The sequence below is a fragment of the Meriones unguiculatus genome, chromosome 11, assembly GCF_030254825.1.
Source record: "Meriones unguiculatus strain TT.TT164.6M chromosome 11, Bangor_MerUng_6.1, whole genome shotgun sequence".
NCBI lineage: Eukaryota > Metazoa > Chordata > Mammalia > Rodentia > Muridae > Meriones > Meriones unguiculatus.
In genome coordinates, this window is record NC_083359.1 from 9,011,580 (window position 1) to 9,037,058 (window position 25,479).

The 25,479-nt window shown below is 37.9% G+C and overlaps 1 protein-coding gene across 29 annotated transcripts in view; it reads left to right on the forward strand.

Annotated features, from left to right (window-relative positions):
* Ncor1 (nuclear receptor corepressor 1) overlaps window positions 1-25,479 on the forward strand; it is a 148,808-nt gene that overhangs the window by 16,809 nt on the left and 106,520 nt on the right. For all 29 annotated transcript variants that reach the window (XM_060363530.1, XM_060363528.1, XM_060363547.1 and 26 more), the window contains exons 2-5: window positions 2,147-2,320; window positions 7,390-7,520; window positions 16,661-16,853; window positions 21,694-21,876. In XM_060363530.1, coding sequence (XP_060219513.1) covers window positions 2,213-2,320; window positions 7,390-7,520; window positions 16,661-16,853; window positions 21,694-21,876 — 615 coding nt within the window. In that variant the 5' untranslated portion in view covers window positions 2,147-2,212. The remainder of the gene's footprint in view (window positions 1-2,146; window positions 2,321-7,389; window positions 7,521-16,660; window positions 16,854-21,693; window positions 21,877-25,479) is intronic.

Here is a 25,479-nt window from a genome sequence, read left to right on the forward strand (position 1 = left end):
GGCTTTAAAAGAGAAGCAACTACAAAGCACAGTGAAGGGAAATTTGTTCCACCAGCATAAAAAAAAAGTCACTATGCCATCCTGTTTCAAAAAGGGTCTGGGCTTGTAATAGGGCTTAGCTTTAAAGCACAGTGCCTGCCCTGCAGGTCTGAGGACTTGAGTTTGACCTCTGAAACCCATGTAAAGGCAGAAGGAGAGCAGTGACTGCACAGATTGGAGGGGAGTCTGTGGAGTCACTCTCTCCAGTAGTATTATGTATACTGTTAATGTGTGTGCACACATTATTATTATCCCCAAGTGGGTGCTTTTTAAATTACATGTGTATTATAAATATTTTGTTAGTAATATATGCTAATTTTTAAGGAAATGTCAACATTTGTGAGTTGTGTCTGTTCTGAATTGTGTGTTCTGAATTGTGTAGCTGTAGCTACTGTAACTCCTGTATAGTTTTTTGTTATGTACAGCATAGGCTATTGACTAGAGTTAAAAGTTTCTGAAGCTTGTCTTATTGTGGTGCCATAGTAAACGCCTTGTAGGGTATTCACTTGATTACTGAAGAGTAACAAAAATGGCATTTTATTCAAGTGTTTTATTTTTTATTTTTTTTATTCAAGTGTTTTATTGGGACAATTAAATGTCAGTTAGGAAAGAAAACACAGTTATACCCGTTTTTTTTTTTTTTTTTTTGTTTGGTTTTTTTTTTGTGTGTGTGTGTTTTTTTGGGAAAAGAACAACCTATGAGTATTTCAGAAGATAGATGTTAAAAATAAACCCTAGTACTTGAATTTTTTAGAATGTAGGAATGGAGAAAATCTTTCAAAAATTGAAATAAGCTGGCTGTGTTGGCACAAGGCTTTAATCCCAGCACTCAGGAGACAGAAGTAGGTGGATCTCTGTGAGTTCGAGGCAGTTGTGGACTACAAAGTGAGTTCAGGACTGCCAAAGTTACATAAAGAAACCTTTTCTTGAAAAACAAATAACAACAAAAAAGTTGAAACAACTATTCCAGAACAAATAGTTGCCACATAAAGATGGATGTGATTAATATTTAGTATGTATCTGTGTATGTATCTATATGTATATATTCATATACATATATACACATACCATATATATATACACATACATATACACTCACACACAAATACACAATATACAGTATACATATATGTACATATATATATATACATATATATGTACATATATTTCCAGACAACCTGCCAAACCTACTTGTTTACTTTGCTCTCTCCTAGCTTCGTCTCTGTCCCACCCTCCCTCTGTCTTCTTCGGTCTCCTTGACTTTGCCAAGTTTGCTTTTGCCTTGGGCTTATGTAATTCCATTTATGTAGACTGGGGCTGTTTTAGAAACTAGGGCATTTGACATTCTAGCTGAGACTGTCTTTCTATGATCATTCTTGCATATCCTGTTCACCTATTTATTATCTTATTTACAGCATTTTCTTATAAATATGATAGTATTTTCTACTTTGCAGAGATTGCTTCTTACTGTCTTGTTTCCCCTCATAGTAATGTAATATGCCTTGGCCATTCTGTGCTAGGGATTAGAGCAGTATAGGTGTATAGAGGTGTGTAGAAAATATGGCATTTTACTTTTACTTTTAAAATTTTATTATGACAACAGTATAGGTATGTGGAATGTTAAAATCGAAATATTATACAGAAATCATACATAAAATATGAATATATTTAATGCTACTGAACAGTTTCATATGTTTTATCATAGTTAGAAAACAACAATTACCCTCTCTATATACCCTTGTTATTTTATTATCAGTTTATAGACATGACATTTAGGTTGTTTCTAAGGTTATAGTAAAAATCTTAGTCTGAATTAAGTAAAGGAGAGCTTTTAATTAAGACAAGGAAAGTCAGATGCTTCTCATGGACATTTACCCTGGAAAGAAAAAGCAAAGCACTGTCTTAGGGACTACAGTATCTTCTGTAGCTACCATAGTCTGTATAAAGGAAAAGATAACATTGTTTATCAAACTTTAAAACTTCTTTTAAGTAAATATAAGAGAGCTTTGACTGGCAATTGTGGTTTTGTTTGTATAGCTACAGTTATAATTTATTAGAATACTTCATGTTTTAGTACTTAAGAATTCTCTTTTTCTGTCCTATGTAGGTTGTTTCCTAGAAACATGGTTGTTTGCCGGAGTTGACTCACCCAGTGAGGACGTCTTTACTGATAATGTCAAGTTCAGGTTACCCTCCCAATCAAGGAGCTTTCAGCACAGAGCAAAGTCGTTATCCTTCACATTCTGTCCAGTATACCTTTCCCAGCACCCGACACCAGCAGGTAAGGCATAGTAGCTGTCAAGAGGTATATATACATTGTGATTTTCCTGTGTAATAGATTTATTATTAAGGGATTGTGCTTCTTACTAATTTTTTTTTTTTTTTAAATGGCAAGAATCATTCACAGCCAGGTGTGGTAAAACATGCCTATAATTCCAGTACTTGAATATCAAGGGCTGGAGGATGGGAGGGAGTTCAAGGACACCCCCCCCAGCTGTGCAGCACGTTTGAAGTCAGCCAGGGGTAAATTAGACTCCATCTAAAAAATATACATTATATATATATACATTTTAATATATTTAATATATATACATACATCTCCAAAAATTATTTTTTATACACATAGACACACATACATCTATTCATCCATTTATGAGGAGCTGAAGTTTGAGAATTAGTTATTTGTCTTTTTCTTACTGTGGGTTTCTGTTAGATTCCAGAGATTAAATGTCTCTCTTAAATTATTTTTACATTTATTTATTTTGTGTATGCACATGCCTGTAGTCAGTTATCTCTTGCTCCCATGTGGGTTCCAGGGATTGATTTTAGGTTGTCAGGCTTGGCTGTAAGCGCCTTCATCTGCTGAACTGTCTCACCAGCCTATCTCTCTGATTGTGATTGTAGAAATTATTCACAGGAGAGAATGAATTGTCTGCAATTTCTAGGATAACAGCCATATTTATATTCTATGTTCTGGTTGAATTTTAAGTTGGCTAGATATTTGGCTTCTCCTTACTTTTAGAATAAACACCTCTACCTCAATGAGAGATTTGATGGTAGGAAGATGAGAAAGTTTTTGTGAGTAAAAACCTTTTGAAAATGAAATATGAGGTGAAACTGCCAGCTTAATGGAGAAAGGCTAGCAATGTAAGAGATATAAAGAAGACTATAAAAGAAATGTTGGGTGTGGTGGCATTTGGCTGTAGCCCTAGAACTCAGCAAGCAGAAGCAGGTGTATTTCAGGTTCAAGGCCAGTCTGGAATACATACATAGACAGACTCTGTCCCAAAAATAAACAGAATAAGGAAAGGAAGAAATGTGTCTTAGAGTTTCTGTTGCTAAGTTAAAACACCATGACCATAAGTAACTTGATGAAGAAAGGGCTTTTTGTTGTTGTTTTGTACTTGCTTTTGCTTTTTGTTTGTTTTGTTTTAGTTTTTGAGACAGGGTTTCTCTGTGTAGCTTTGGATGTGTAGAACTCACTCTGTAGACCAGGTTTGCCTCTAACTTAGAGATCCACCTGCCTCTTCCTCCCAAGTGCTGGGGCTACAGGTGTGTGCCACCACCACCACTGGCTGGAGAAAGTTTATTTCATCTTAACAATTCTCAGGTCATCATACTCCATCATTGAGGAAAAGGTGGGCAGAAACCTGGAAGCAGGAGCTGAAGCAGAGGCCATGAAGGAAGGCTCCTTATAAGTGTGCTTCTTAAGGTTTGCTTAGCTTGCTTCTTTATACACCCCAGGACTGCCTGCCCAGGTGTGATACTGCCACAGGAAGCCAAACTTTTCACATCTGTCATCAATTAAGACAAGGTCCATAGGTCAGTTTGTTGGGGCATTTTCTCAATTGAGGTTTATTCCCAGTAAGTCTAACTTGTGTCAAGTTGACATAAAACTTTACGGCACAAAATGAAATGATCATCTTGGAGGATAAAAAAAGCAGATTTTCCAGTCAAATATACTGTAGTATTTCTGAAGACTCCTTTGAAATATAGTTCTGGTTTGGAGTGAGAATGGATATCCATATGTCTCTGCAGAAACATGTAATTCACAAGCATGTTTCTGTTGTTGCTATTTTGGCTGAACTTGCTTTCTGTTGATTGAGTGTTTAGGCTTTATTTTTTCCTGCTCCAGTGCTTTCATATGATTCCTGATTTTCTGGATTATTGTTCTGCTTTGCTGTGTTTGTGTATATTACTGCGTATGTCTCTGTGTGCTATAGTGCACCTTTGGAGGTCAGAGGACAACTTGAAGGAGTGGTTCCTTTATTGCTCTTTGATCAGAAATTGTTTGAGCTTAGCCTTGTGACTTTTCACTCTGTAGAGATTGATGGGAATCAAAAATCATGTTTAATTTTTTTTTTTTTGCATGTAACTCTCTCCTCTCTAGAAAGTCTTTAGAAATTCTGACTTTTCCAAACCTATATCACTGTGTCCTCAGTAACTATGATTATTAGGCCCTGTTTGAATACCCAGGACTATAAACTTTAAAATTGATCTGAGTAGAGGCCTACAAGTAATTAAAGTTTTCTCAGAGGTAACCTCTTGTATGGCCTGTTGCCCACGGCCTGAAATTAGTTTCTTTGATTTTCTTTTCTTAATCTTTTTGAGTCAGGATCTGTCTGTGTAGCTTTGAACTCCTCATACAGCTCAGGTTGAGTGCAGGGATTCTAGACATACGCTATTGTGCCCAGTGACACTGCCATTCGACTTTTCCAAAGTTTCCCCAAATCTGTCCCCTCCATGAGACAGTCTAGACAAGGGAAGCTGCTGTGCATTGTTGCATCATCATCTTTTTTCCCCCATTCATTTTTGATGAATTCATTTTGCTGAATGTATCTTTCAGAAATTCTTTCAGGACTCAGACTATGGCTTAGTGACACACTGGGTTAAATCTCTGCCATCATCTATACAAAACAAAACCCCAAAATCTTTCAGAGAGTGTCAGTGGCTAATTTGTTTCCAAATTCTTGAATTCTGAAAATGTCATCATCCTAAACTTGAATAAATGATGATGTTGTTACTGAACTTGAAAATTCTCCTTGTAACCTGCTCTGTGCTGTTGCTTGTTTGTATCTGTTTGTGTTTGCCAATGAGAAGTCTGTTCTTATCTTTATTTGTAGGAAACCTATGGTGAGTTTTTTTGAAACTTGTATAAATCTTTTCTTTATTGTTGGTTTCCTGCATTAAAAAATTAAAATTGCAGGGTTGGAGAGATGGCTCGCTCAGTAGTTAGTAGCACTGCCTGTTCTTCCAAAGGACCCGGGTTTAATTCTTAACGTCACATGGCAGCTCACAACTGTCTGTAATGCCAATTCCAAGGCATCTGACATTTCCACACTAATGCACATAAAATAAAATAATTAAAATTTATTTATTTATATATGTGTTTGTGCTCACAAGTGCCATAGTACATATGTGGAAGTCAGACAACTTGGAGTTGATTCTCTCCTTTTACCATGTGGGTTTCAGGGATCAAACATACGGTTTTCAAACCTGGTAGCAGGGAGTTGTACCTGCTGAGCCATCTTGCCAGCTCTCTTAAGTTTTTAATGTATTGACTGTGAACTAAGTTTTAAAATATAACATGTTTTTCTCCTTGGTCCTTTTAAATCTAAGGGTTGTCATTTCTTGCTTGAGAAAAATGATGCGTTATTTTTTAGACTATTGCCTGTTACCTGTGGTGGTGGGTATTTTTGTTACTATACTCTGAAAGACTTCCTCACCTCTCATTTACTGCTTTTGTAGCTTTAACTACGATTTGAATTTTAGTGAGAAAGATCACTGATACTCATTCTTTTTGAAGTTATTGTTGTTGTTATTAGTAATTAGTAATATTTACTTGTGACTGATTAGCATGGCTTTTTAAAGATCTAATTTGTTATTTTTATTGTCTCTGGGTGTGTCTGTGCATGTCAGTGTAGTGGCTGCAGAGAAAGGCCTCAGTTAGATCTCCTTGGAGCTGGAGTCCCAGGCAATTGTGAGTGCCCAGCATGGGTGTTAGGACCTGGTCCTCTGTAAGAGCAGTGCATGCTTTATGCTCTTAATTGCTGACCCATCTCTCCAGCCCAATATATTTGTTTTGAAACCAAGCTCTTATGGTTGCTCCCTTCCCCAAATATTTAAAAAGTAGAAGCACCTCCTTCCCCATTAGATCAACACCCTCTTTTGGCTTCTATGGGCACCAGGCACACATGGTACACTAAGTACATGTAGCCAAAGCACCCATACACATTTTAAAAACAAAAACAAACTCTCTTTTAGTTGTGATGGAAGAAACTAGTACTCTTAATAATTTGTTTTCTAGATTTCAGTTTCTTCATTTATAAATAAACATGGGCCTCACCTAAAGAGAAACACCTCTGTGTTTCTGCCAGCTAATTTGTTTTGAACTTAATACTGGAATGCTTACTTTTCTTTTTCTTTTCTTTTTGAGATAAGATCAAAGTCTAGGTCTTCCTATGTATGTAGCCTTGGCTGGCCAGGCTAGTTTTGAATTCAGAGATCTGCCTGCTTCTGCCTCCTGATTGTTGGGATTAAAGGCGTGTGCTATTGCCATCACAACTGGCCTTTTGTTTTCTTTTTTCTTTTTGTTTCTTGGAGAGGGTCTTATTATGCAGCCCTAGGCTGGCCTGGCTAGAATCAAACTCTATGTGATACACTTGCCTTGTATCTTGAGTGCTGGGAATCACACCTTTGCACTTTGAGATTTCAGACTGGACACATAGATTTGAGACTTTCTCATCTGAGTAATATAGATTGAGAGTTACTGAAATATATTATTAGATCAATAAAATAGAAATAGAGATTTTATTTTGAAATTTTTTTAAGAATAATGATTAAGATGCTGAGCCAGCAAGATGGCAGTGCCTGGCAACTTGAGTTCAATATCCAGAACCCACATGGTGGAAGGAGAGAATTGGCTTTCATAGGTTGTCCTCTGACCTCTACATAAATGCTACGGCTTATGTACAACCTGCACCACCTCCACAGTAAATTAAATAAATGTAAACAAAATTTAAATAAGGAAAGATGGCTCAGTGGTTAAGAGTGCTTACTGTTCTTCAGAGGACTGGAGTTCCTTTTCTAGCACTCCCATCCATAATTCCAGCTTCAGGGTTTCCAGCATCTTTTAGGCTCTGAGAACATCCACTGCATGTGTGCATACATAAGCACAGGCACTCACATACACATAGTGGAAAAAAATCTAGATGTAATTAAAATGGAGGTGAAAAATTGGCTCAGTAAAGAATTAAAATTGTCATTGCTATTTGTTTTCGTACTTACTGGTTCTTAATTACTTGGTTTAACTTCATATGCTATTCTTATTTGTGATTATTTTAATACCAGGAGTTTGCAGTCCCTGACTATCGCTCTTCTCATATTGAAGTTAGTCAGGCATCACAGCTTTTACAGCAACAGCAGCAGCAGCTTCGAAGACGACCTTCCTTGCTTTCAGAATTTCACCCAGGTTCTGACAGGTAATGTGATTTCTTTTATGTTTCTACTTAAGATTAATTGAAATATAGAATTGTTTATTAATTTAAAATTTTCACTTACAAAGCAATAGTAGGTGTTTTAGTTGTGTTTTGAGTTTTTGTTTTGTTTTGTTTTTGGAGATAGGGTTTCTCTGTAGCCCTGGCTGTCCTGGACTCTGTAGACCAGGCTGGCCTTGAACTCAGAGATTCACCTGTCTTTGCTTCCTGAATTCTGGGATTAAAGTTGTGTGCTACCACCACCCAGCATGTTTTGAGCACCTACATTGGTTTTCTTTGAACTCTAGAGCCTCCTTTTCAGTCTCCCATGTGCTGTCAGATTACATGTCTTGACCATAACATCTGGTTTATATCTATTATTTTTTTTAAATTTATTTATCTTTGTTCCATTAAGAAATTATATGTTCAGTTTTTTTTTTGATGATTTTTTTTAAATGAGAATTTGTTTTACTTCATTTATATATATAGGTAAACGTACAGTGGTGCATTTGTGTAAGTCAAGACAGTTTGGTGCCAAAGGTTAGTTTTCTTCTATGTTACGGATTTTGGGTTTTCATCCTTGGTGGCAGTCACCTTTATCTGCTGAGCCATTTCTCCAGCCCCATTTTTTGTTAGTTTTGAGACAGGGTCTTAGTTGTAGTCTTGGCTAGCTTGGAACTTGCTATGTAGACCAGGTTGGCTTTAATTTCACAGAGATCTGCCTGCCTCTGCCTCCTGAGAGCCACCATGCCTGTTCATTAGTAAAGTTTATCCTTTGACAGTTATACACTGTCACTTCCTCTTCTTTCCTGTTTTCCATTTCTGTGGGCCCTCTCCTTCCTGCAAATCATGTTCCCCTATTTACTAGTTTTGCTTTGTTTTGTGTTTTAGAATTTTACTAGTGCCATCTGTGTGATTAAATACCAGAGCCTGGTGGGCTCGCTAGTAGATATGCAACTAGATACTTGTGTCCCCTTCCCCCTCATTTGTGGGTTGCTTTTATGGTAGGCCACCATGCATCCTTTCCTCCTCTATACCTGACTGTTAGGAGGACTCAGCTTTTGTTGCTTCAGAGCCGTATATGCTGTTGCTGTGACTTATGGTTGCCATGACCATGTCATACTTGGAAGATGGTATTTAACCCCTTTTCCCATCCTTTGGCTATTGCATTCTTTCCATCTTCTCTTCTACAGGGTTCTCCAAGACTTAAGAGGGTGATATAAATTTCTAGTCTTTATCTGTACAGTTTGTGCAGTCATGGTTCTTTGTGTTTGCCTTTGTTCTCGTAAAGATTCTCTGTTTCAGCCTGTCTGTGGGTAAAACATAGATATTTAGGAGATGTTTTGCTGTAATATCAGTTCAGCTAAGTGGCCACTTCAGCTTCTCCTGAAGGGTCTAAGACCTTTTCAGTCATGGGTTTGAACCAGATACACATACAGTATTAGGTGTGGAATTCCTCTAGTAGAACAAGTACCAAATCCAGTTAGGAAACTCTTGGTGATGAGGCCAGGTCCACAGGCCAGGATCTAGGGATGGAGGGTTGAGGGAGATTAAGGTTCAGAGTGGCTGACAAATGCTACATAGTTTATTATAGGCAAAAATATGTACCCTTGGTCCCAAGGACATTTTATACAGAGTCACACAAAAGTGACTTCTCTCCAGAACTGGTTACATAATGAGTTGTATAACGGTCACCTTTATTGCTTACTCATGGTTCTTTGAACATACTATAGTAGTGGCCATTTGAACTAAGTAATTTCTAATGTCCGTAGCAATGCCATGTTATGTAAGCTTTTGTCTGGCTGTTGGGCCTTTATTCCCTTAGTTATCCTTGTAACACAGCACATCTTGCTTGACAGGTTGATATTATAATTTGTAGGTTTAGAAGTTGGGTTAGTCTATCCAGTGTCTTCACCAGTTTGCCTACATTGCAACATCTGGTGCCATGAGGGCTCTAGCAGAGGGCCAGCTAGCAGAGACAAATCAGTCCCGTTTCAACTTGATTTTCATCTTGTATCCAAGGTTTATTGTGTCTGCAGAAGTAGGGTCATACCAGCTAGATCTTGTGGGTAGCCAAGACAAATGACAAGAGCCTGTATTGTTTTGGTGGCCTCTGGAGCCTCCCTGGCCAACTCCCACAATGGGGTCCCACATTTGCTGCTGGAGTTTTTGTTTAGTGACCCTTCTTGGACCTGCATCGTCTAGTCTTAGGGCTATGCCTTTACACTCTTTTGTTTTCTTAGGTTACCATGTGTGTCTTAGTTATGGTTTCTATTGCTGTGAAGAGACACCATGACCATGGAAACTCCTATGAAGAATAACATTTAATTGGAACTGGCTTACAGTTCAGAGGTTTAGTCCATTACCCTCATGGCAAGAAGCATGGCAGCACACAGGTAGACAGGGTGCTGGAGAAGGAACTGGGAGTTCTCCATCCAAATCTGTAGGCAGCAGGAAGAGAAAGAGCCTGGGCTTGGCTCAAGCATCTAAAATTCTAAAGCCTGCTTCCAGTAACACAATTTCTCCAGTAAGGCCTCACCTACTCCCAACAAGGACACACATCTTAGTAGTGCCATTTCCTCTGAGCCTCTGGGGGCCATTTTTATTCAAATGACTACACTGTGGTTTTTTTTTCAAACCCTTTCTATTTTGTTTGACTGTCTTCCTTTTCCCCATTCCTTTGCCTCTTTCATCCACATCCCTCTCTTTGTTGATATTTTCCACTCCCAACACTCCTCCTCCCCAGTTTAGCCTATATGATACTGTCTTGCCTTCCAGTGACTTCCACACCACTGTTCTTTTTCTGATTTCTTAGGTTCCTGAGTAGTCCAGATAAACATGCAAAACTAAAGAGTCAGGACCAGGGTTCATATACAAGAGAAATCGTGATGTTTGTCTTTCTGAGTCTTAGTTACCTCACTCAGTATAATTTACTGTTCCATTCATTTTCCTGCAAGTTTTATACTTTCATTTTTCTTTATAGTTGCATAAATTTCATTATCCACTCATCACATGATAGACATTTGGTTGGCTCCATCTTTCTAATTGTTGTGAATAGAGGTTCAGTGAACAGGGATGTGGAAATGTCTTGTAGAATTAGACACTCTAGGGTTTATGCCCAGGAGTGCTATAGCTGGGTCATGTGGTAGGTCTATATCTACTCTGTTGAGGAATCTCTAGGCTGATTTTCAAAGACAGTGCATATGTTGTGCCCGAATCGAGATACCCCAAAAGACCACCACCAGGAGCCAAGTCCATAAACCACAGGAGGATCTTTTTATCACAAGTCCTTACAAGCTGCAGCTTGGGCTTACAACCCCCGCCGATGAAACGGTGAGAGCCAAGAGCCCTGTGCCCTGGTTAGTTGGGGGATTTAAAAATTCTGGTCCCTCCCATCATGCCCAAGGCAGGGGCGATTCCTGCCTGGCAAGCATCTATTGGTCAAAATGCTGCATTTTGAATTGATTTGCTATAGGAAGGTCCTCAAATCATTAATGATCTGGTGTCCCTCCCTAGGGGGAATGGGACAGTTTCCTAGCAACTGTATCCTTAGTGAGTGGGGAAGGCGGGTTCTTCCCCTCAGGGCATTGCTGGACTTCACCCAGCTAGTTCAGGCCTTAAACTTTAATAATAGCCACCGATTTTTAATCTGTTGGTCTCTCACATAAGTTCATACCCAGAGTATAGAGTGTTCTTTAAATTTTAAATTAAATTCATTTGTGTGTGTGTGTGTGTGTGTGTGTGTGTTTTATGCTAAAACCATTTTATTCAGAGGCATGAGGGCTGAAGAGGCTAGGGGAGTCTCTAATGTTCTCAGTAGGTCAGATCTCCCTGGTCTTTTCACCTCTAACCACCATTTTCACTCTTAAAGTTGTTGGTTTCAAAATAAATTTTATTAGGGGCCTAGAGATATTTCTTAGTAGTACAGCGCTTGCCAGAGACGCTTGAGATCTCAATTTCTGTCTCCAGCACAGGAAAAAAAAACAAAACAAAAAAAAAACAAACAAAAAAAAACATTGTATATATTTAAGTATGTAAAGGACGTTACAAAAGAACAGATGTAGATAATACAAAGGACATTGTACTAGAACAAATTAACATACCCATTCTCTCTCTTTGGTGGTGGCAAGAAGCTATTCTTGTACCATTTAGCAAGAATCCCAAATGCTGGAGAGTTGGCGCAGAGGTTTAAGAATATTCCGTGCTGTTGCAGAGAATTCTGGTTCAATTCTGTGTTCAAGTATGTGTCTGGCTTATTTCAATTAATCTAATGTCTTCTAGGCACATCGATATTGTAATTACAGGAAGATCTCATTTTTTTTAAAAGACCTGAGTATTTTTCGTGTGTGTGTTTTATACATACCATGCAGTTTATTTGTCCAGAAACAAATACTTAAAAGTTATTTTGTCTTGGCTGTTGATACTGCAATGAACAAGTACAAATATCTTTATTTCTAGAAATTGTCATATTTTGTATTGTTTTGTTTTTTGTTCCTGTTTTTGTTTGTTTGTTTTTTTGAGACAGGCCCATCATGAGGTGATGGGATTAAAGGAATAAGACACTATGCCCTGTTATTTGTTTTATTGTTTGTTTGGATTTGCAATGCCCAAAGAGTCCAGAAGAGGACACTATATCTCCTAGGGCTGTAGTTACAGATAATTATAAACTATCATGTGGTACTAGAAATCAAACTAGTTCTTTTGGAAGAACAGCCAGTGCTCTTTACCACAGAACCATCTCTTTAGCCCAGTAATAGGGTGCTGATGGGATGAAGTTTCTCATTGCAATTTTGATTTGCATTTTCCTATTAACAGTATGCTATTTCACATACTTCTTGGCGGTCTTATTTTTTTATTGTTTAGAAAAATATGTAGCCAGGACTTGTGCTTCTTTTGAAATTGTGATTTGTGTGTGTTTGTGTCTGTGTGAAAGTAGCATATGAAGGCTACAGGTAGATTTCACATGTTTTCTGTATTTACTTCCTTTCCTGACCCCAGGCAGACTGTGAGTAGGTTTTGATGATGTCACAGGTACACAAGTTACCAAAGCATACAGCTTGGTTGGTGAAGCCTCATCCTCATTATTTTCTTGACAAATGTACATAAATATTCCTTATTCCCTTGTGGAGTCTGCCATGTTACTTAACATCTGGAGTCCCTTCTCCTTCATGGCAGATTTACGGATTTCTTTTAATGCCTGAGGGGCAAACTTCTTGAAGTCCGCTTAAAGTCATGTGATTCTGAATGTAATGGTGCATTCTCAGATCACCAACTTTTTGATGCCAGAATAGCTTTTTTCATTCTACTCTTCTTTGCTGGTCCCAAGTTGAAACCCTGCCTACTTTAGTGTTTGAGATGGTTTCTCTCACTGAAACAGCAATTCCAGCAGTCAGTTCATTTCCTGTCTTCATACATGGGTCCTTATGCTTGTGTGGCAGGTGTAAGTGACTGAGCCATTTTCTTAGCCTCAGGTGATTAATTTTTCTTTTGGGTTATTTGAATTATTTATAAAATTTGGATATCAGATATGATTGCAAATTTTTTTAGTTTACTGTTTCACTTTTTTGATTTGTTGTGTAGAAACTTTTGGGCTTGATATAATCCCAATTATTTATTATTGCATTAGTGGCCTGAGATTATTATGTTAGCCAAAAATAAAAAATAAAAAAATAAACCACTGCCAAGGCCAATGCGTGCCATAGTTTTCCCTGTCTGGCCTCATATTTAATATTTTTCATTTCAGTTGATTTTTATGTATTGTATGTCTAATTTCATTCTTTCCCGAGCATGATGTGTTGAAAAACTTTTTTTCCCTGTCATGATCTCTTGCTACTCTTGTAAAAGATTGGCTTACTGTACATGTTTGGATTTGTTTTTGGGTGTTCCATTCCCTCTGCTAGTCTAAAAAGTTTTAGGTCGTGTTTTGTTTTGAAGCATATATGGGCCTTTTGCCTGCATGTATGTTTGTGCAAACATGTGGTATCTATGGAGGCCAGAAGAGGACCTTGGGTTCTCTAGAACTGGAGTTATATGTGGCTGTACATTGCCATTGGGTGCTGGGAATCAAACTTGTGTCCTTTGAAAGACCAGCCTATGCTTTTAACTACTAAAATGTTTCTTTAGCCCCTCAACATCATTTTTTTTATTATTTAAACCAAGAAGTATGTTGTCTTTCACAATTGTTTTGACATTTGGGACATTTTATGTATGTGTATGGAATATTTTTACTATGGATAGTATTGTGTGTGTATATTGCTTTAGGCCAGTGGTTCTGAGTGTATGGGTTGTGACCCCTTTATTTATATTATGATTTATAACAATAGCAAAATTACAGTTATGAAGTAGAAATGAAAATAATTTTTTGGTTGTGGTTACCACAATGGTCTTAAAGGGTCACAGCATTAGGAAGGTTGAGAACCACTGCTTTAGGTAATTTGAACATTTGAAAAATGTTCTCCTGATTGTCCAGTGAAATGGCCCAGCGGGTGATAGTGCATGCTGCCAAGCCAGGTGGCCTGGATTGGATCCTCAGAACCCACATGGTAGAGGGAGAGAGCTGACTTCCAGAGGCTGTCCTCAGACCCACGTGTTCACAGTGCCATACATGTGCCCTGGCACACGCGCACACACGAAATAAATATAATTAAATCAATTTTAGTCCATCAGCATGGGGGTTAGTTTTCTCTTTTGTGTTAATTTTTTTTAAATCATTGAGCAAATACATAAACACACTTAAAAAGGACTAAAATCTTGTATTAAGAAAAAGTGTACATTTGAAAAGATTCAGGGAAGGAATTAGAAGAATCTTGAATGACTTGACCTCCCATTTCCTGTCTTTACTCCAAAAGAAATAGTGTTGATAAGAAAAGGAAATAATTTAAATCCTCAGATTTAAACAGGGTGATGGGAAATGATTTGTTGATAATTTCCATTCTGCCACCTGGTTTCCCAGCAGCCTCCTGAACAACACTCATGATATGTCAGTTTGTGAGGTGTTTACATGTCTGCCACAGTGGACTAAGAGCCTCAACAAAGGGTATTAGAACAAGATTGATTTTTCTCTTCTTTTTCCCTTGTGCTGTGGAAAATATTTAGAAAGCCATGCCCATCACAACTTCTAGCCCAGAGCAGGCAAGCACTAGACATTCAACAAGACAGTGGCAAGGAGAACTCCCTGGACAATTTTCACACCAAAGAAAAGGTCTGAAGTAAGGCTGCAGAGTGCTCTGTGCAAAAGAAAATAGAGGACACAATTCTGGTTAAATTATTAAAATTCAAGGATAAGTAAATGATTAGGAGGAATTCAGACAGCAATACAGGTCTCTCAGGGTAAAATAGTGTCTGTTTCTAAACTTGAATAGAGCTCAATCTAGTGACAAGAGATAATGAAACAATAGCTTAAAGTTTTGAGAAAAAAAAAGCTAGATGATTGTGGCACATGCCTTTACTTTAATCCCAGCGCTCAGAGGCAAAGGCAGGCAGATCTCTGAGTTTAAGACCAGCTTGGTCGACAAAATGAGTTCCGGGGCAGACACAGAGAAACCCTGTTTTGAAAAAACAAAAACAAAAAAGCTAAAAAGTTCCAAGAAAAAGAAGTTGAGATTCAAGAATATTATACCAGATAAGATTAATCCATAAAGCAACAGGCAGATATGTTTAGATAGGAAAGCACTGAGCATCTAAAGCTTAGAGAATTTGTAGGCGATGGAATCAGCTAAACAAAGAACGAAAGCCTTTGTTAAGGACTGGTAGGTATAAACTTGTGTAATTTTTTTTTTGGGGGGGGGAGTTGGTTTTTGTTTTTTTCATCCAGGGCTGTGTAATTGAGCCCTGGCTATCCTGGATGCCCTTTGTGAACTAGGCTGGCCTGGGGGCTCACAGAGATCCACCCCTGCCTCCCAAGTGCTGGGATTAAAGGCATGCCCCAGCACGCCCTGCCACCTATGTACATTAAAGGTATGTGCCACCACCATTGCCTGCCCTGGGTTTTACTTTTTTAGTTCTTTGACAATGTACATGTATGCAATGTATGTGGTAACATTCGACCTCCATCCCCCTCAGCTCCTCTCAGCACAGTTCTCTCCCCATTTTATTTCCTCCTCTTTCTCCTCTTGTTCTCCCCCCCTCCATAACCCACTAAATCCCATAAGTGTTGCCTCTGTGTAGACCAGTGGGGAGTCATTACAAGGGCTTGGGCATCCCTCTTAAAGAAAAGTGACTACACCCTGTCTACAACCACTAACTGCTCTTTAGCCATGCTGGATCATCAGGAGCTTTTCCCCTCTCCAAGCTTGGAGTTTTGCGTGGCTGGGTCTTTTGTGGGTAACCACAGCTGCTGTGAGTTCCTAAGTATGACAGCTGTGTCAGTTCCAGAGGCTAGCATTTCACATCACTTCTCCTTAATTTGCTGGCTCTTCAGTTATTTTTTTTCTACTGTATGGGTGTTTTGCCTGCATGTATACGTGTGTTACCACATCTGTGTCTGGTGCTCAGTAGGGTAGAAGAGAGTTTTGGATCCTCTGGAACTGGAGTTACAGATAGATAGTTGTGAGTACCATGTATGTGGGTGCTGGGAATTGAACCAGGGTTCTCTAGGAGACCCACTTTCAACCACTGAGCTTTCTTTCTAGCCCTAACTCTTAAATACTTTCTGTCTCCTCTACTGTAATGTTCTCTGAGCTTTGGAGGGTTTATGTAATATATATGTTAATCCATACCTGCACACTTATAGTAGCCTGTTAGCCCTTTGAAGAGTTATGAGTTTCTGCATGAAACACCACTCTCTACAATAAACCTTTCTGACCAAAAAGCAGTTTAAATCTCATGGAACCAAGAATTTGGAGCCAGCTGTGACTCATTTATGAATTACTTCTGGCTGCTTAGCAGAAGGGGAATCACTTGGTTACTTTAGCTTTGGATATTCATGCTCTTATTGCTTTTTTTTTTTTTAATCCTTTTTTTCCCCGTTTTGATTTTTCAACACAGGGTTGTTTCTGTCTAGCCTGGCTGTCCTAGAACTAGCTCTGTAGACCAGGCTGGCTTTGAACTCACAGAAATCTGCCTGCCTCTGCAACGGTTTAATACGTCACTTAACAGTTTTCAAGTTTTTTTGATTTGTCTTTTTTTTCTCCTTTGGTATGTATTAGGCCTCAAGAAAGAAGAACTGGATATGAACAGTTTCACTCAGGCCCCTCACCTGTGGATCATGATTCCTTGGAGTCCAAGCGGCCACGCCTGGAGCCAGTTTCTGATGCCCACTTCCAGCGTGTTAGTGCTGCAGTTTTACCTTTAGTTCATACGCTGCCAGAAGGGTTGAGGTCGTCTGCAGATGCTAAGAAGGTAAATGTTTGTTTCCTTGCTCTGTGGAGCTTAGGTCTATAATGTTAATGTAACTATATTTCAGGAAGAGTAGTGCCTAAAAGAAAAGCTCACATTACAGCAGCCTCTAAAGGTTAATGCTATGGAAGTAAAATGTTAAGCAAAACTACAAACCACAGACTCAGTGCTCCAGATTTCAAAGTTGGTACATTTGGTAAGTGAAAACAGTTTGAAGAGTTCAATGAAGAAACCTCTCTTTACTAATTTTTGTGCTGCTTTGCTATACTTTAAAACATGGTCAGAGGTACTGAAGACTCGATTTTGTCACATTTATTTGTGTGGGGCCAGGGAGGGCTTATGCACATGGCATGCATGTGGGGGTCAGATGACAACTTTCGGGAGTCGGTTCTCTGCTTCCACCTGGCGCTTCACTGTGTAGATCAAGCTGGCTCACCAGAAACCCTGTTGCCTCTGAATTCCCAGTATTCCACTATACTGGAAAGTTTTGTCAAAATTTAAAAATACTTTTGAAGTTATTAATGTAGGATACATAGGTACATCGGGTAAAGTTTTATCCAAGGTTTAATGATTTATAATTTTTCTACAGAGAAAAATGGTTTTAGAGTTATATAACTATTACCACCTAAGCTTTGGGTTCAGTTCCCCAGCACTGTATACATCAGGCATAGTGGTATGCATACTTATCCTTGACATGTCTGGGATACATGAGACCCTGTTTTTTGTTGTTAATTTTTAAAGAAAAGAAAAAGAGATTACAAAGGACACAATGTTCTGTAATTTGCAACTGTGGATGACAGCCTCCTGTTCTTAGCTCTTAGCTAAAGCTGATTGTAGTTGTAGTCTAGTGTGGCACCCAGTGTATATTGTGGAATGAGTAAATCAAATCATTGACATGCATTGCTTTTTTTTTTTTCCTTCTTTCAAGACGGGGTCTCTCTGTGTAGCCCTGCCTGTTTTGAGCTCACCTTGTAGACCAGGCTGGCGTGGAACTCACAGAGATCCTCCTGCCTCTGCCTTCTGAGTGCTTGGCACTAAAGGTGTGCGCAACCCTGTCCAGCATAGTCTAGCATATCCATCGCTTTAGCGACTTAGAATTATTTTTGTGTCATGAACACTTAAAATATTAGCAACTTTTGCTGGGCATGGTGGCTCATGCCTGTAATCCTGGCACCAGGAAGGAGAAGCAGGCGAATTTCTGTGAGTTTGAGGCTAGGCTGGTCTACAAAGTGAGTTCAGGACAGCCAAGACTACACAGAGAAACCCAATCTCAAATCACACACACACACACATACACACACACAAAAGCAAAATCTTAGCAACTTTATTAATTATAATGAAATCACCATTACTTATCTGCTTTAAATATTAAATGTGTTTATGACATTTTGAATAATGCATTAACTTAACCACAGCTTTTTTGAGATCAAATAATTTTTTTCTTGTGTTTATTATCTTTTGTGAATGTGTGTTTCTCTTATGGTCTTGTTATATTGCTGTATTTATAGTTTTTATTATTTGTTTTATATCTCATTAAATTTGTACATTAGCAGATGTTTAGCATGAGTGGATATTTATTTTAGAATAAACAATTTAAGAAACTTTTCAATAGTTCAGCATTAGCCTTTTTTTTTTGAGGGCCTTACTGAGCTACATTTCTACCCTTATAATCTTTACTAAAATATATTAATGGTTTCTCAATATCATTTTGTCTTTAAAATTTTTAAATTGTTTATTTTTATTTTATGAACATTGGTCTTTTGATTGTACATATGTCTGAGTGAAGGTGTCAGATCCTCTGGAACTGGAGTTACAGATAGTTGTGAGCTGCCATGTGGGTGCTGGGAATTGAACCTGCGTCCTCTGGAATAGCTTCCACTGCTCTTAACTGCTGAACGATCTCTCCAGCCTCTGTAGTCATTCTTATTTCGCATGTGTGTGCATTTGTATGTGTTTGTGTGTGTGTCGTCTTTTGTAATAAGTGCTGTTACCTGCTGAGTCATCTCTCTGGCCTTGTCTTCATTTCTGTTACTTACTATGCTAGTCCAGGCTGCTCTGTTGTAGTAATCCTCCTGCCTTTGCCTCCAATGTGCAAGGATTATAGATGTACGCCACCACATTCTGTTACTTGTTTATTTTTGCACAAAGAAGTAAATTGTGGTTGAATGCTTGATGTTCAAGTTTTTCTTGGGGTATGTTGGTCTTTTGGTTTTATAATTGTCAGTGCTGCAAATGCTGATTTGTACAAATGTCAAAAGGATGGTTAGGGCTATTTCAAAAGTTGTTGGAAATTTTGAATTAATCCCAAGTCAGAATTTGTTTAGTGATTCTTCTTTTTTTTTTAAATATATTTTCTTTATTATTTATACAGTATTCTGCCTACATGTATGCCTGCAGGCCAGAAGAGGACACCAAATCTCATTATAGATGGTTATGAGCCACCATGTGGTTGCTGGGAATTGAACTCAGGACCTTTGGATGTATAGCCACTGCTCTTAACCTCTGAGCCATCTCTCCAGCCCCATGATTCTTCTTTTCTAAGACAAGATCTTACAGTCCAGGCTGGCCTTAAATTTGGTATCAGGCAAGACTGGCCTTGAACTCCTAATCCTCCCACTATAACTTTCCCAGTGCTAGGATTAGGGGCATGAGCCATCAGTTAATGATTTCTTCTGAAACTCAAGTCAGCAACTCAGCCTGTAATATCTAAAACCAAACATTGCAGCACAATCTAAAGATATATTAATTTGATACATGTCAAGTAATGATAGGATGGAAATATTTAGTTTTTATTTCCATAATTAAACCATTTTGTTTCTGTATGATCAGAAAACTGAGTATAGTAAAAAACGTTGCAACTTACACAGTAGCTTTTTAAAAAAATATGTGTATGTAGTGTGTGCATGCATGTATATGTTTTTGCATGTGATGTGAAGGCCAGAAGCTGTTGTTGGGTGCCCTTCTTGAGAGCTCTTCACTTTACTTGTGGAGGTGGGATCTCTGACTAACTCACCCATTCAGCTAGTCTACCTAGCCCATTTGCCCTGGCAAATCCTGTTTCTGCTTTCTTCCTCAACATTGTGGTTTTAGGTAGGCTACATGTGTGCTGGCAATCTGAATTTTTGTCGTCACTTTTGCATAGCAAATGTTTTGCCCATTGAGCCATCTGTTAGCCTTAGCACATAATAGTGCTCTTTTCTAGGATGGCCTCGGGAGTACAGAGTGCACATGTATGTTCATAAGCCAGCTGGAGTAAAGCTGTGAGGTGCAGTATGGCAAGCACTGCCAGAGAGCTTAGTTCATTAAGCATTGGATTAATTCTTAGTTACTGCTCATTCAGCAGCTTTCATTATTAACACATTTTTCATGATTCTCCATTTAATTACACAACCCCATGGGGTCATGACCCTTGCATACTTTGAGTATTTATATTTAAAAAATGATTTTAAAAGTCAGGAAATATATGTATAGTTTATCTTCAGGTAGTTCAGCCAGAAATGAAACAAAACTGTGTGTGTATAATGAAAAAGCAAGTATGACAAAGAACCAGTGAATCTGCATGAAGGATAAATGGGTGTCCTTGTGTTTTTTCTCTTTTTATATAAACTGTAGGGATCATATATTGATCGGGCACAAACTCTCTGTGATCAGTTAGTGCTTAGGTGAGCCTCTGGGAGCTTTTGATCTACCACAGTGTGTGGAATATTAGTGTGACAGTGTTTGGGGTTTACAAGAACAACTTTAAAAGGAACAAAATTTAAATATAGCATCTTTTGACACTGAGTAAATTATTCCGTATATAACTTATAGCTATAGAAAGGAGACTCATTAATTTTATTCAACTCATTACTTAAAATATGGTATGCTAATCATTGTGTATGTGTTAATTTTATTTTATAGTTGAGAAAACATGCTAGTATAAACTTCAGTAATCTTAGGTCATGTCTTCTGAGTTGGAATGAAAAGTGAAGGATCCCTAACTTCTTCCATGGTTCATTTACCCTGTTCTCCTTTTTCCTTTGTATTTTTACTTTCTTCGTAATTTTTTAAAGTAAACTCCAAGACTATAATTAAAAATGTGGAGACATAATACAGATATATATGTCCCTTTTCCACAAAAAGGAAAAGTAATTTTTTTTTTTTTTTTTTTTTTAGTTTTTTTTAAACAGGGTTTCTCTGTGTAGCCATGACTGTTCTGGACGCACTTTGTTAGACCAGGCTGGCATCGGGCAATCTGCCTGCCTCTGCCTCCCTGAGTGCTTGGATTAAAGGCGTGCACCACCATGTCTGGGCTTAGAAATCTCATTCTTATTTTAAGTAGCAGGCAGGCTCTTCTAATACAAGGATGTAAGCTGATCACTGTCTACTGAACATACACTCTGTTACTGAGTTATAGCCTTGGGACCCAGAAAAAATTTTGATACAAACTCTTTGACTTAGTAATGGTAATGTGGGCAGACGGGGACACACACAATTTTACAAGAAGAATAATATATCTAAAGTATAAAATATATCTAAAGTATAAAAGTAGTATAAACATCTGTGTGTTTTGTTTTATATATATTTGCAAGTATGTGTGGCTATGAAAACTGATTACTGTTAGAGAAATAGCACACTGCTGTTGAAGGGCAGGGATGGTGTCTGTTTATGTCACAGGAGTGGTAGTTGACATATTCCTTGCTATCTTCATTTATCACTGTAACCAGTAAAGGCTGTTTGTATGCTGGGAGAGACAGAGACAGACTCAGCTGTGTTTTTAAGTTTGTGTTTTCTGTTAAGACACTCTTAATTTTAACATTGGCTGTTAGTGAGAAACAAATTGTTTATGATTTTTCTTCTAAAGGATTCAGCATTTGGAGGCAAACATGAAGCTCCATCCTCTCCACTGGCTGGGCAACCATGTGGAGATGATCAAAATGCTTCACCTTCAAAGCTTTCAAAGGAGGAGTTAATACAGAGTATGGATCGGGTAGACCGAGAGATTGCAAAAGTAGAACAGCAGATCCTTAAACTGAAAAAGAAACAAGTAAGTGCTGTACTCCCTGCTTACTGTAGTCTGTGTTCTAGAAAAGCACCCAGGCCTTTTTCATGTGCTCTATGTTCTGTTCCTCTGTGTTGCTGTTTGTTTCTTCAGTTTCATTCCTTTTTTTCCTGCTATACTATACTAGATGGCAGCGGTTCTCAACTTTTGTAATGCTGCAACCCTTTCATACAGTTCCTCTTGTAGTGACTCCAGCCATAAAATTATTTTTGTTGCCACTGTAGTAACTGTATTTTGCTGTGTTATAAATGTAATGTAAATACCTGGGTTTCTGATGGCCTTAGGCCACCCTGTCAAAGGGTTTTTTGACACTCAAAGTGCTTGTGATCTGTAGATTGAGACCCACTGCTCTATGGTGTTTGTGTGTTTTAGATGATTATTAAGGTTGCTAAAATGGTGATTTTATATTCCCACTGGCAGCACAGAGGCTTACCAGTTTGTGTATATTCTTTTCTTTACTGATAGATTTTCTTATTCTGGATGTTTTTACTGGGGTTTTAATTACTTTGCATGATTTTGACTAGGAATGAGACTGAGCGTGTTTTCATGCTGTGGTTTGCCATATTCTTTACGTATGCGTCGATTGTTTTATTTGAGGAGGTTGTTCGACTTTTTGTTTCTGTTTTTGATTTAAGTTCTCATTGATTATGTTGCCTAGGTTGACAATAAATTTTGTTAGGTTAATACTAAACTTGAAAGGTTCACATGATCCCCCTGCTTCATTTCCTGGGTAGTTGGGCCTGTAGATGCGTTCTATGAAAACTGGATCAGTGAAGCACCTTTTGAAATTGAGATGTAATTCACACCACAGCATTCTTTCAAAGTGTGCAATTAAATACTTGTCATATAGTCATACAATTTTGCAGGTTATCACCACTGTAAAATCAGAGCATTTTTGTCTCTTCTAAAAGAAACCAGAGTTCATTTTTAGTCCCTGTTTCTGCCACTTCCTGTCTCCTGGAATCCACTTGTCTGTTCCCATTTGTGTGAATTACCCCATTTAGTTAGGTAGAATCCTGTGACATATTTTCAAGAATTGCCTATGGTGTATTTGTATCAACATTTAAAAATTGTTATCTACTAAATTGATTCTATTGTAGAGCCATACCTTATTTTATTAATCTCTTCATTAATTGATAAGTATTTGGGTTGTATCTATCTTTTTCAAAGGTTTATTTTTTATTTATATATATGCATGTGGGTGCCCTCAGAGGCCAGAAAAAGTGTCAGATTCGTTGGGGCTAGAGTTAGAGGTGGTTATAGACTTTCTCACTGGATGATAGGAACCGGACTCGGGTCCTGTAGAAGAAATTATCTATCCAGCCCCATATGTATTTACATTTTGTTTTTATTTTAAACTTCATTATTTAAAAATGTAAGTAAGAAACAAAAACTGCAGTTAGCCAGTTTTCTCCATGGCTACTCCCCCCCCCCATGGCTCCTTTTTCATTTTCAAATTATGCTGTCATATTCATGTACCAGTTTTTATGTGGATTTTTTTTTTTCAGTCTTCTTGGATATACCTAGAAGTAGACTTGTTGGGTCATGTGGCAAAACCATGTTTAAGAATTGTTAGGAACCGTGCAACTGCTTGTTACTTATGAGGGTTTTACTTGTTCTATTTCTTTGCCAGCATTAGATGTCTCCCTGTTTCCACCCTCTCTTCTCCCTATATGACATAGGTGATAGAAGGGTTCTCTGTGTGGCACAGCCTGGCATTGAACTCTTATTCTCCTCCCTCAGATTATAGAGTGCTATTGTATCGAGATTACAGGAATGTAACACCACATCTAACTTTTATTTTTTTAAATTGTCAATTTAGTAGATATGAATTAGTGTCATGCTGTGATTTTGTCTTGCATTTTCTTAATAATATGCTCCTTAATAATAATATTGAGTGTCTTTGCATGTGCTTACTGGATATTTATGCATATTTTTGGATAAATATCTATTCATATTTTTTGTCTTTTGTTGAGTTTTAAGAATTTTGTTATTTCTGTGTGCTTACAGTCAGTGTATATATGCAGTTTTCTTGTCCATGTATGCACATGTAAGCCAGAGGTGTTTTCCTCTATTATCTCCACCATATTTTTTCAAAATTTATTTATTTTTATTTTATACTTGTGACATTCAAAAAAAATCATTATTTTATGTGTGTGAATGTTCTGCTTGTATTTATTTCTGTCTGTACCATGTGCATAGCTAGTTACTGTGGAGGCCAGAAGAGGGGATCAGATTCCTGTAATTGGAGTCATGGGTTATTGTGAGCCTAGGTCTTTCGGAAGAGCAGCAGATGGTCTTAAGTACTGAGGCACTTCCAGTCCTTCCTTTTATTTTTTTGAAAAAGGGATTCTTTTTTCCTTTTCTCTTTCTTTCTTTCTTTCTTTCTTTCTTTCTTTCTTTCTTTCTTTCTTTCTTTCTTTCTTTCTTTCTTTCTCTTCTCTCTCTTTCTGTTTTTCTCTCTTTCTTTCCTTTTTTTAAAAGGAATTTTAAAGAACCAATTTGGAAGACTTTTTTGCCAGTGAGCTCTGGTATCTGTATCACCTCCCAGCCCGACCCCAGCAGCACACTGATTATAGGAAGATGCTGGTTTTCTGTGGGTTATGATGATCTAGTCTCGAGTTCCATGCTTTTACAGCTAGTTCTTTATCTGTAAGCATCTCCCCGTTTAATCGATGTAAGTTTTTAAGACATATAGTGTGTAATATATTGTCATCAGCTGTCTTGTACATATTTTCTCAATCTGTGTTTTGTCTTTTCTTTTTGTTAGTAAATATCCTTTGATGTATCAAGGTTTTATAATTTTTTTGTGTGTTATAAGTAGTATCATATCATTAATAACGAGCAAAATGAAAGAAAGATGAAGTTAACTCAGTGGAAGGAGTACAGTGTAAGCTTTTCAAGAAACATACAAGCTCCAGAATTTATCAGAGTTTTCCCTTCAGTGTATACAAAGCATGCAGGACAATGCTCTCAAATATTGCAGTTTGCAGTCCTAAATCCCTGAACATTTCCTGCCTGTGTCACTCCATGCTGCCTTTTCTGTTACGAATGAAGCATATGAAAGCAGCAGAACTGTTTGAGAAATTTCTTCTAATTAGCATTTAGAATATCACTGAGTCCTCTTTCTTGTTTATCTTCTTTAGGTGTATAGATTACATTACGTTTATCATATCTTATAGGACTATATGAGTGAGTATATACCATGTGTGTCTTTCTCCTTCTGGGATAGCTCACTCAGAATGATCTTTTCTAGATCCCACTATTTGCCTGCAAATTTCATGATTTCCTTGGTTTTGATTGCTGAGTAGTATTCCATTGTGTAAAAATACCACAATTTCTGTATCCATTCCTCCATTGAGGGACATCTGGGTTGTTGCCAGGTTCTGGCTATTACAAATAAAGCTGCTACAAACATGGTTGAGCAATTGTCCTTGTTGTGTACTTGAACGACTTTTGGGTATATGCCTAGATGTCCAATGCACCTCCCCTTTGTCTTTCTAAGTGAGGGTTGATCATCTTACCCTGGGTACCACTTCTAGGCATATACCCAAAGGTTTTATAATTTTGTAGGTATAATTTATTTAC